Source organism: Hypanus sabinus, chromosome 2 (assembly GCF_030144855.1).
Source record: "Hypanus sabinus isolate sHypSab1 chromosome 2, sHypSab1.hap1, whole genome shotgun sequence".
NCBI classification, from domain to species: domain Eukaryota; kingdom Metazoa; phylum Chordata; class Chondrichthyes; order Myliobatiformes; family Dasyatidae; genus Hypanus; species Hypanus sabinus.
In genome coordinates this window covers 143,372,052-143,384,933 of record NC_082707.1, presented here as the reverse complement: position 1 = coordinate 143,384,933, position 12,882 = coordinate 143,372,052, and the positions used below count along the sequence as shown (strand labels likewise).

General features: G+C 44.1%; 1 protein-coding gene across 1 annotated transcript in view; it reads right to left on the bottom strand.

Annotated features, from left to right (window-relative positions):
- Positions 1–2,187: 2,187 nt before the first annotated feature.
- opn6b (opsin 6, group member b) overlaps positions 2,188–12,882 on the bottom strand; it is a 49,097-nt gene continuing 38,402 nt past the window's right edge. Inside the window, exon 6 of the mRNA XM_059987808.1 lies at positions 2,188–2,616. Within this exon, the coding sequence (XP_059843791.1) occupies positions 2,188–2,616 (429 nt within the window). The remainder of the gene's footprint in view (positions 2,617–12,882) is intronic.

Below are 12,882 nucleotides of genomic sequence, written 5' to 3'. Positions count from 1 at the left end.
AGCTGGTGGGGGATGGGTAAGGGGGTAGCTAATATGTCATATTTCTTTGTTATCCAACACTCCGATTCACAAAATGCATTTGGTTTTACTTTCCCCCACTTGTCACTTTACTTATCAATCCTGGAGTTATCTCTTCATTTGTGAAGTGGAACTTTGCAGGAATATCTTAAAGGAAGAAAGTGGTTATCAGAGGAAAATTAGACCTTAAAGCAGGGATTCCCAACCTGGCATCCACAATAGTACGTCCAAGCTAAAGTCCTTCCCATATGGTTTGCAAGAGCGAGTTGGGATTGTACACTTGGTTATAAACCAGTTCCCTATTCCAACAGAGAACATTCCTGCATCTTCTTCAGTGATTCTCTTGGAAAAGAAAATGTTGAGATGGTTCTGGTCCAGTTTGTAACATTCTCATTTTTCTGCAACATCATTTCTCTGTTGCCTTTACTTTCTTTAATGAAACAATTAAATGATACTTCTCAAAGACAAAATGATACCACGGCCAGTTTTCATCTCCACTTGCTATCTACTATGAAGTACGAAGAGCAGATGAATTGTCAGCAGGCCAGGCAGCATCTATGGAGGGAAGTGAGTAATTTCAGTGTTGGGCTGAGATTCGGCATCAATCCTGATGAAGAGTTTTGGGCCAAAATGTTGACTGGCTGAGTTTACCCACCATTTTGTGTGCTCTCAAGACTCCCAGCATCTGCAGAATCTCTTGAGTCTCAGAGATTAATTTTCATATGACTATCTGGCACAATGGAAAATGTCTATTGGTATTTTGTCTTAAAAAATCCTATTAGTTACAATGAGTTATCTACATGAAACTGTTACCAATATCACCTTTCCAAGCCTTTGCTTTCCTTCCACACATATAAGGGAAAATATAATTATTTGAACAGGGCTACTTTTTACAGCATAAAATAAAAAGAGAATGGCAGCTACAGCTGCATGTCCTGCCCCATCAGTGCTGACCAGCAATGGAGTTGTCTTTCATGAGGTTGCTGGAATAGCAAGGCTGAATTATTTGGGAAAGATAGTATCTGCAGATATTTCTTTGTTATCCAACACTCCGATTCACAAAATGCATTTGGTTTTACTTTCCCCCACTTGTCACTTTACTTATCAATCCTGGAGTTATCTCTTCATTTGTGAAGTGGAACTTTGCAGGAATATCTTAAAGGAAGAAAGTGGTTATCAGAGGAAAATTAGACCTTAAAGCAGGGATTCCCAACCTGGCATCCACAAACTCCATGCTTAATGGTATTGGTCCATGGCATAAAAAAGGTTGGGAGCCCCTGCCTTAGAGGCTTGGCGTTTGTTCAACTGTACACTCTCCCAGTCATACAGTAATCAAGAGTAGTGCTAATGAGTACATATAATTGTAGAAGCTTGAAGTCAGCTGAATATCCTTCAGCACTGGACCACAGCACCTCCTGTGGATTTTCAGAAACTTAAAAAGCAGCAAGCAATTAAAAATTATTATGAACTGTCTGTAGAAATAAATCAGCAACTGACCAGAAATGCTTCCTTAAACAGCACTGGTGGAGTGAGATGGAGAGTTGGGCCATTACTGTACTCTAGTCATTGTTAGATGGGTGAAATTAAGAAAAGCTATTATCAGGAATGTGAGTTTAAAATGGCAGTATTGGTGTCAAACCCGCCTCATTTGCTAATTGATGTCACCATGTTCTTGAACTGTACATTCCTCATATAGTCTCTTCTCAACCTTCTGTCAAATATGCAAGGGCAAATTAGACCCCATTTTGAAACAAAATGGCACCTGGGCACCCCCCAAAAATATTCTATGGAACCAATGGATGCAATAAATATTTTAAAATAAACTCCAATTGTAAACAAAACTGCTCTCTTTTGCACTGCACATTTTCATTTATGAAAATTAATTGAGTGAGGCAAAATCTAGCCGATTTCATCCAAGAGTTAACAGCTTCTGCACTATTAAAAGTCTGGACAAGTACTGGGGATCTGTTGTTTCCATACTGATGTTTCTAATTATCACCGGAAACTCAAATGGAATGATTAAGACCACATACACTTGTATTCACAAATGGTTCTACAACAAACACAAACAAAACATCATTAATAAATCCTAAAATACCATAGAATATTTCATTATGAAACCCCTGCTTCCACAGATTGGTAGTGAAATTGGGAATGAAACTTAAAAACTTAAAGGTGTTCTGATTCAATTTTCTGCATATTTTTCAACTTTGAAGTCACAATGATATTTGGTTTTAAATCAGATTCTAGTTCTGCTTTCAAGTCTGAGCTCTTCGACGCAGGAATCTGAAGTACCAGGTACTCGTCAGCTTTATTTCCAAGCTCTGGTGCCTTCCTGTCCACACATGGATTTCCAGATTTCATGGTGCCTGCATCACCACTTTCCTTCAAGCAGTGGAACAGAGCTTGGACCTCCTTGCGAAACTTGGGGCACATGCCAAAGTAAATGATGGGGTTATAGAAGCTGGCAGATTTGGCAAGAAGACATGCCAGTATACTTGAGATTGCTGGTGTGCTGAACCCACATGCTGACCACATTGAGATGACAGCGTAAGGGGACCAAGCCAGAATGAAGGCTGTACAGATCACAAAGGACACCTGTAAGGCAAAAAACATGAATTGTTACAACAATGGTTAAAACAGAGAATCAATTTTCTCAACTTCTCAGTTGTATTCTACATGAAGTTTTGTTGCCTCTGCTTCACTCTTTCCACAAAAAGCCTGACTGCATCTTGTGCTTCATATTGCCAGCTTTTTGCTATATATTTTGGATTGTACAATCTGATGCTAATCTTCTACAAATTAAATATTGAATCATGGTAAAGCATGGTAGCATAATTCAGACCATCATCTTCAGCTTCAGTTGACCTTTGACCCTAGCTCATAACAATTCTTATTGTGGCCTCCGTACATCTTCACAAAGCCCAAGTTTATTATTGAAGAGATACAGCACAGAATGGACACTTCCGGCCCTTTGAGCAAGCTATCAATCCCCCAATCTAATCCTAGCCTAGTCATGGGACAATTTACAGTGACCAATCAACCAGTATGTTTGTGGACTGTGGGAGGAAACCTGAGCAGCAGGAGGAAACCCATAGTGTCAGGGGGAGGATGTAGAAACTCCTTACAGGCAGCAATGGGAATTGAACCCAGGTTTCTGATACTGTAAAGTGTTGTGCTAGTCATTATGCTACCATGCCACTCAAACTAACTTTGAAGGGAACTGATAGGGAAGATGGAGAGAAAGTATTTTTGTTGGCTGGGAGAAGAAACTACTGTGAGAAAGTAGAGTTAAAAGCTTCTGCATGTAAAAGGTAGTTGAAATTCACAGAAGCTAATTTTTTTGTGTCAATTGTTTGTTGAAATCTGGGTCTGGAAGAATTTTGATAATCCAAGTCAACTCTTGACCGGACAAGATGTACCCCAGGCTACTGTAGGAGATGAGAGAAGAGATTGCTGAGCCTCTGGTGATGATCTTTGCATCATCAAGGGGGACAGGAGAAGTTCCGGAGGATTGAAGGGTTGCAGATGTTGTTCCCTTATTCAAGAAAGGGAGTAGAGATAGCCCAGGAAATTATAGGGTGGTAAGTTGATGGAGAAGATCCTAAGAGGCAGGATTTATGTACATTTGGAGAGGTATAATATAATTAGGAGTAGTCAGCATGGCTTTGTCAAGGGCAGGTTGTGCCTTACGAGCCTGATTGAATTTGTTGAGGATATGACTAAACACATTGATGAAGGAAGAGCATTAGATGTAGTGCATATGGATTTCAGCAAGGCATTTGGTAAGGTTCCCCATGCAAGGCTTATTGAGAAAGTGAGGAGACATGGGATCCATGGGGACCTTGCTTTATGGATTCAGAACTGGCTTGCCCACAGAAGGCAAAGAGTGGTTGTAGTTGGATCATATTCTGCATGGAGGTCGGTGCCTCAGGGATCTGTTCTGGGACCCTCAATCTTTGTGATTTTTATAAAAGACCTGGTTGAGGAGGTGGAAGGAGGGGTTAGTAAGTTTGCTGATGACACAAAGGTTGGAGGTGTTGTGGATAGTGTGGAGGGCTGTCAGAGGTTACAGTGGGACATTGATAGGATGCAAAACTGGGTTGAGAAGTGGCAGATGGAGTTCAATCCAGATATGTGTGAAGTGGTTCATTTTGGTAGGTCAAATATGATGGCAGAATAAGACTCTTGGCAGTGTGGAGGATCAGAGGAATCTTGGGGTCCGAGTCCATAAGACGCTCAAAGCAGCTGCGCAGGTTGACTCTGTGGTTAAGAAGGCGTATGGTGCATTGGCCTTCATCAATTGTGGAACTGAATTTAGGAGCCAAGAGGTAATGTTGCAGCTATATAGGACCCTGGTCAGACCCCATTTGGAGTACTGTGCTCAGTTCTGGTTGCCTCACTACAGGAAGGATGTGGAAACAATAGAAAAGGTGCAGAGGAGATTTACAAGGATGTTGTCTGGATTGGGGAGCATGCCTTACGAGAATAGGTTGAGTGAACTCGGCCTTTTCTCCTTGGAATGAAGGAGGATGAGAGGTGACCTGATAGAGGTGTATAAGATGATGAGAGGCATTGATTGTGTGGATAGTCAGAGGCTTTTTCTCAGGGCTGAAATGGTTGCCACAAGTGGACACAGGCTTAAGGTGCTGGGAAATAGGTAAAGAGGAGATGTCAGAGGTAAGTTTTTTACTCAGAGAGTGGTGAGTGCGTGGAATGGGCTGCCGGAAACGGTGGTGGAGGCAGATATGATAGGGTCTTTTAAGAGACTTTTAGGTAAGTACATGGAGCTTTGTAAAATAGAGGGCTTATAGGCAAGCCTAGTAATTTCTAAGGTAGGGACATGTTCGGCACAACTTTGTGGGCTGAAAGGGCTGTATTGTGCTGTACATTTTCTATGTTTCTATGTTACAGCCACAGATCCACTGTCAATTCATTAATCATTGGAAGGTGCTTGTCAATCTTTGTATCCTACTCCTGATCCTAGATTCCTAACATGTAAGAGGTAGCATGGAGCAGAGGAGACATATTTTGCTATTGGACAAATGAAACAGCCTTCCTGAAATGAGGGAAAATAACAAGTGGTGATATTTCCTTTTGCCCTTTTCTTGTGAGGCAGTGGTGATTGGCAGAGCTGCCAATCAGCTTGAGCAGGGCATAGTCATGTAATTAGTAGAAGGTATTACAGAAATAAATGCTCAGGCCATGGGTTTGGTGTCATTCAAGGGACTGCTTTGTCAATAGTCAATGTATTATTACAGCTTCTTTCAAGCAATTAGGAGTATTTTATCACAATGCTAACCTGGAATTTGTAGATGGGGAAAGGCTATTGGGCATAAGGAGATGTGTCACACTGCAGAGAATACCCTTCTTCTGATCTGTCCTAGCTGCCACATTATTTGTGTGACTAGATTAGATTATTCTTTTGAATTAAACATGAACATCCTTCCAGGTAATAAGGGAATCCGGAGACTGGGTTACTGGCACTGAGTATGGACACTTGGTGCAGAGGGAGAGTAGGGGAGGAGTGGTAGTGATAGGAGACTCAATAGTCAGGGGAACAGGCAGGAGATTCTGTGGATGTGAACAGGACACCCAAATGGTATGTTGCCTTCCAGGTGCCAGAGTCAGGGTCAACATCCAGAGCATTTTAGAGGGGAGGGAGAGCAGCCAACTGTATTGGTACAGTGGCATGCAAAAGTTTGGGCACCCCTAGTCAAAATTTCTGTTATTGTGAATAGCTAAGTGAGTAAAAGATGACCTGATTTCCAAAAGGCATAAAGTTAAAGATGACACATTTCTTTAATATTTTAAGCAAGATTACTTTTTTATTTCCATCTTTTACAGTTTCAAAATAACAAAAAAGGAAAAGGGCCCAAAGCAAATGTTTGGGCACCCTACGTGGTCAGTACTTAGTAACACCCCCTTTGGCAAGTATCACAGCTTGTAAACGCTTTCTGTAGACAGCTAAGAGTCTTTCAATTCTTGTTTGGGGGATTTTCGCCCATTCTTCCTTACAAAAGGCTTCTAGTTCTGTGAGATTCTTGGGCTGTCTGTCTTGCATGCACTGCTCTTTTGAGGTCCATCCACAGATTTTCGATGATGTTTAGGTCAGGAGAATGTGAGGGCCATGGCAAAACCTTCAGCTTGCACCTCTTGAGGTAGTCCATTGTGGATTTTGAGGTGTGTTTCGGATCATTATCCTGTTGTAGAAACCATTCTCTTTTCATCTTCAGCTTTTTTACAGACTGTGTAATGTTTGCTTCCAGAATTTGCTGTATTTAATTGAATTCATTCTTCCCTCTACCAGTGAAATGTTCCCCGTGCCACTGGCTGCAACGCAAGCCCAAAGCAGGATCGATCCACCCCCGTGCTTAACAGTTGGAGAGGTGTTCTTTACATGAAATTCTGCACCCTTTTTTCTCCAAACATACCTTTGCTCATTGCAGCCAAAAAGTTCTAATTTAACTTCATCATTCCACAGGACTAGTTTCCAAAATGCATCAGGCTTGTTTAAATGTTCCTTTGCAAACTTCTGACGCATCATCTGCCCTTCCAAAAGTCATAAAGTTAAAGATGAAACATTCTTTTCAACATTTTAAGCAAGATTAGTGTATTATTTTTATTTTGTACAATTTTAGAGTGAAAAAAGGAAAGGAGCACCATGCAAAAGTTTGGGCACCCCAAGAGATTTGAGCTCTCAGATAACTTTTACCAAGGTCTCAGACCTTAATTAGCTTGTTAGGGCTACGGCTTGTTCACAGTCATCGTTAGGAAAAGCCAGGTGATGCAAATTTCAAAGCTCTATAAATACCTTGACTCCTCACCAATCAGCAGGTGCCTATCATTCTGACAATTAAAATGAATGATGCCCACAAAACAGGAGAAGGCTAAAAGAAGATAGCAAAGCATTTTCAGGTAGCTGTTTCCTTAGTTCGTAATGTAATTAAGAAATGTCAGTTAACAGTAATGGCAGAGGTCAAGTTGAGGTCTGGAAGACCAGGAAAACTTTCCGAGAGAACTGCTCGTAGGGTTGCTAGAAAGGCAAATCAAAGCCCCCGTTTGACTGCAAAAGACCTTCAGGAAGGTTTAGCAGACTCTGGAGTGGTGGTGCACTATTCTACTGTGCAGCGACACCTGCACAATTATGACCATGGAAGAGTCATCAGAAGAAAACCTTTCCTTTGTCCTCACCACAAAATTCAGTCCAGAAGTTTGCAAAGGAACATCTAAGCAAGCCTGATGCATTTTGGAAACAAGTCCTGTGGACTGATGAAGTTAAAATAGAACTTTTTGGCTGCAATTAGGAAAGGAATGTGACCCTCAGGCTTGCCCAGCTCACGTTCGTCTAGGGCATATATGTCAAACTCAAGGCCCGCGGGCCAAATCCGGCCCGTGGTGGAATTATCTTTGGCCCGCGAGATAATATCTAATTACTATTAAAGCTGGCCCCAGTAATCGAAGCGCCTATGGCGTATGATATGGCTAATGCTGAGTTTATTCAGGTACCAGGTTTTCAGGGTTTTTAGTGTTTATTCGGTTTCCCTGGTTTATTTCCTGAATATCATTAATGAATAATTTTTTTTTCTATTAGAGCTGGCCCGCCAGTATATTGCATGCACCACTAATACTACAAATCCCACAATGCACTGCCAGTGCATTGCTCGCGCTTGCCTTACTCTCTCTTCAGCATCCTTATGGCGCTAGTCACGTGTGGTCAACTTTCAGCTATCCCTCACCCCAAAAATGGCTGAACGAAAGGTGGACTTTGAAAACAGGGGTTTTCAAGGCAGGTGGGAGGCAGAGTATATGTTCACAGATATAAAGGGCAAACCTGTTTGTCTTGTGTGTGGAGACGGTGTGGCTGTAATTAAAGAATATAATGTAAGACGACACTATGAAACGAAACACCACGACAAATACAAGCATCTGGACAAGAAACAGAAGCCCGCGATGTGCGGTCAAAAGAGTGGATTGGTGGGCAGGATCCGGGAGAAGATGCGGGAGGAAAACGGCGCAGGTGAGCTGACAGCTTATCACTGCATCATACACCAGGAATCGTTGTGTGGCAAAGCCTTGAAAATGGAACATATAATGAGCACCATAACACGAGCAGTTAACTTCATAAGAGCCAAAGGTTTAAATCACGGCGAGTTCAAGTCGTTTCTGGAGGAGTTGGGTTCAGAATATAATGATTTGCCCTATCACACAGAGGTGCGATGGTTAAGCCAAGGAAAAGTGCTGAAAAGATGTTTCGAGTTGCGTGAGGAGATCTGTCAGTTCATGGAAAGCAAAGGGAAAGACACAACAGAGCTCCGGGATTAAAAGTTGCTTTGTGAAATGGTGTTTCTGTGTGACATCACGAGCCATCTCAATGCGCTCAACCTGCAGCTTCAGGGCCGGGGTTGTGTGATCACAGACATGTACGCTGCAGTGAGGGCTTTTAAAACCAAGCTGCGCCTGTGGGAGATGCAGATGCAGCAAGAAAACTTGAGCCATTTTCCGTGTTGCCAACCTATGAAAGAGCAGGTTTCTACCGCAGTGTTCCCACGTGCAAAGTTTGCTGAAAAACTTAGCATACTTGGTGCCGACTTCACACGGCGATTTGCCGACTTTGAAGCCCAAAAAAGCAGGTTTGAACTGCTCAGTAATCCATTTGCAGCTGACGTGGAAAGCGCACCAACCAACATACAAATGGAGCTGATTGAACTCCAATGTAGTGACACACTCAAGGCAAAGTATGACTCGGTGGGTGCTGCACAGTTTCTACGTTTCATTCCCGACACAATGCCCCAGCTGCGTACCCAAGCTGCTCAAATGCTCTCTATGTTTGGCAGCACATATCTGTGTGAACAACTGTTCTCTTTGATGAAGATAAACAAAACATCACACAGGAGTCGTCTTTCTGATGAACACCTTCACTCAATTCTGAGGATTTCATCAGCTCAGAGCCTGACTCCAAACATTGATGAACTTGCATCCAAGATGAGTTGCCAAGTATCTGGCTTAGACTAGTGTGAATCACAGAGTGTTAGCCTGTGGAAAAATATTTTCATTAGAAATTACTCTGGAAAAGCTGCAGATAAAGCCATAAGAAATAAATGCAACTGATTTTTTATTTATTTAATGTTCAATGTTGTTTTTGTAGGCAATAACCTAAGCTTTGTTAGTTCCAGGTTAATATGTGTAATAAATTCATTTCAATAAGTTTTGCAATAAACGCTGAACCAGTCCGGCCCTCGACTTGTATTGATTTTTAAATTTTGGCCCACTGTGTATTTGAGTTTGACACCCCTGAGTTAGGTCTACATTTGTGTTTGCTAATGCTTGATTTCAAACGGTTTATTAATGGAAAAGGTATGGCTCCCAAAACAACCTTAGCCGAAATAGCATCGTTTCTTTCTCGTTGCCTACTTTCTTGTAATCTACGTCTGTAAGTTAATACCAATCATAAAAAGAATGCTTGCTAGGCAATCTGCTTCATAAAAAATGAAATTGGTAAAGTGAAACAATTTTAGATATAGCAGAGACTGAGACACATGAGAGCAGGTTGAAAAAATGAAGGCAACGAAAGCTGTGGGAGCACACGCGCGCGCACAACTGATCCGGCCCGTGACCTAAAATGAGTTTGACACCCCTGGTCTAGGGGAATCAGCATTTGGCCCTGCCAAACTGGGTCATCACATTCGTGTGGATGCTGTGTAATGTACCCCCAGTTACAACCCCCAATGCAAAATATCACACATATGCACACATATGCAATCAAATGATAGACTTTATATCATAAAGGATATTAAGGGCAAATAAGGGATATTAACATCTTGTCCTACATAACATACCATATGAATCTTAATCTGAATATAGGGTCAGTAATGAAAATAAACAAAACAAAGGGCCCAAGTCAAAATTACATTGGAGCTCACTCAGTAGTCATTCTTCCACCATCGCTCTCCTCCAGACATTGCCGACCTTTGGGCCCTCAGATCCCAGTCCACTCCGTCCGGTGGTCTACCAGCTCTCTCCACACCTGTCCTCCCTCTTCATCTCTCCTTGACAAAAGACCGCGAAAAACCCGGCTCCCAGACACAAGAAAGAACAACATTTCTCCCATTGGGTAGCCACTGTATTTCAAAGTCCCGTTATCTCTGGTCATAACCCAAACATTGCTGCTACAGAGAAACCATTACTTTAACAGTGGAACATCACATAGAAGCCATTACATTAGCCTCAGCAGAGAAACCTTACAGCGTGTTACATGCTCCCCCCACCGAAGATAGTCATGTCCTCATGACGTTGAGATAATTTGCCAACCCTTCCTGCAAAACACAAAGCCCAATCCAGGTGCAAAAGGCAGTGACATAGCTCCCCAAAACAGTAGAGATCATGCCCTGTTCTCCAGGTGCTACATAGGCCAACCTATTCAGTGTTCTCTGAGACCTCTGTACCTCCTCACCTAACTCTTCAGTCTCAGACTCTACTGGGGATTCTTCGGGTCTACTTGGCGAGTCCTTCCCCCAATCTATCACTCATGCCCCCCTGTAACTCAGAGCCCTCTGTCCCGTGTCCAGGCCCCGCTTCCTCTCCTTCAGGGTTCTGCTGTAACCCAGGCTGCCCACAGATGGTTCCCCTGCCCCCCCCCCCCGACTCAGTGGGAGAGGGGCCAGGAGTCTCTGTCTCAATCAATGGAGAGTTAGCAAAAGGCAGCATGTACCACACATCCAGATCATCATCCTCCAAATCAGTATCCTTCTCATGGGCGGGGCCCGGCCCAGCCTCTCCTGCTGTGGCCCAGTGTCCTGTGTTTTCGCAGAGTCCTCTTACTAAGTGTAGGTACCAAGTTGGGCTCTGGGTCCACCTGCACCTCTTGTCCCAGGGGTAACAGGTGGTTCCGATGGAGAATCTTGACAGGCCCATTCCCATCTTCTGGTTTCACCCGGAGGTTTGGCATCTGACTCTCCACCACATAGGGCATGGTCGCCTAGCGGTCAGCCAACTCGTGCTTTCCAGGTAGCCCCAAGTTCCTTATGAGGGCTCGGTCTCCCGGCAGGAGTTGAGAGAACCACACTTTCTGATCATAGCTCCTCGTACTTCCTTGATCCTGCTTGGCGGCCGCGACCCCAGCCAATTCATAAGCCCTATTCAGCTCTCTCCTCATATCAGACACATATTTCAGATAAGACTTCGGTGGTAAGTCACCCTCGTCAGTCCCAAAACAAGGTCAATGGGCAACCTCACCTTGCGCCCAAACAACAGATAATATGGCGAGTACTCAGTAGCTTCATTTCGAGTACAGTTGTAACAATGAACCAGATCCCCAATATGTTGACTCCACCTGTTTTTCTTGCTGACCTCCAGGTTCCTGAGCATGTCTAACAAGGTCCGATTAAACCTCTCAGGCTTGGGATTGCCCTGCGGTGATAGGGCATGGACCTCAACTTCTCAACTCCAAGCATGCCTAGTAGCTCATAGATGAGTCTGCTCTCGAAGTCCCATCCCTAGTCACTATGTGTCTACCTGGTAAGGCAATAATAAACAAAATACTTCTCCCATAACACTTCTCCCGCCGTAGTCGCCCTTTGGTTCTTGGTAGGAAAAGCCTGAGCATATCTGGTGTAGTGGTCCGTGATGACTAAGACATTCGCCATTGACATAAGACATTTGTTGCTGGCATCGGGTTCTATGGACAGGAAATCCATACGCCAGGTCCAGAGGCCCCACACTCTGCAAGTGGGACAAAGGAGCTGCCCGCGTATGGCATTGAATGCATGACTTGCCATATTCTTCAACCTCCGACTTCATTCGGGGCCAGTAAAACCGGTCTCTGAGCAATCCATATCTCTTCCACCCCCAAATGTCCAAAATATTCATGAAGCGACTTCAACGCCATCCTCCGATACTTCTTGGGCAGAACCAGCTGGCAACACCAAGGTTGGTCTGGGGTGACATGACCTGGTATAAGATCTGGTTCCACAACTCCAGCCGAGGCCATTCTCTCAGTAATGGAGGCACCGATGTGTGTTTCGTCTTCTCCGCCTGAGCCACGTCTCCCTTTTCAACCGCGGACCAAATAGTACCGATGCCCAGATCATCTCGCTGAGCAGCTGCCACTTCCCCAGAACTCCATTCTGGCAGCTGATTTGTCTTCAGAGCAGTCAGGTTACAGTAAACTTGGGGGATGGTGTCATCAGAAGCTCCCAATTGATCCACTGCTCGATCCGGCCTCTCCTTTTCCTCTCCCTTCACAGTGATGGCAAACTGACACACGGCCTTCACCCCAGGGGCAGAAACGCTCTCCCACTCCTCGTCCCTGTCCAGTCTCTCATGCACTCATCGGGACATAGCATTCGCATCAATGTTTCAGCTCCCTGGCTGAACTCATAGGCAGACAATGCTGCCAGCCACCAATGGCCTGTGGCATCCAGTTTCACTGAGGTCAGGATATAAGTTACGGGGTTGTTGTCCGTCCTCACCTCAAACTTGGCCCTGTAGAGATAGTCACTCAGCTTATCCGCCACCGCCCATTTCAATGCCAGGAATTCCAACTTGCACGTGGGATAGTTTCTCTCAGAGGGCGACAAACTCCGGCAATGGGCCTCAATCTGGTGTCCTGATTCTGATACAGAACCCTCTCGGCTGTCATATGTATGCGGTACATACGGTAATCGGGGATCTGCAAAAGCCAGCACCGTCAGCAGCTCCTTCAGCGACTGAAAGGCCTCCTCACATTTTACATCCCACCTCGGTCCAAAAGGCTCCGACCCTTCAGATATTCTCCACCCTCCTGTTCTTCTTCCCCAAGGGAGGGTAACTGCACAGAAGCTGATTCAATGGATGACTCACTTTGGCATAGCCCTTCACGAATCC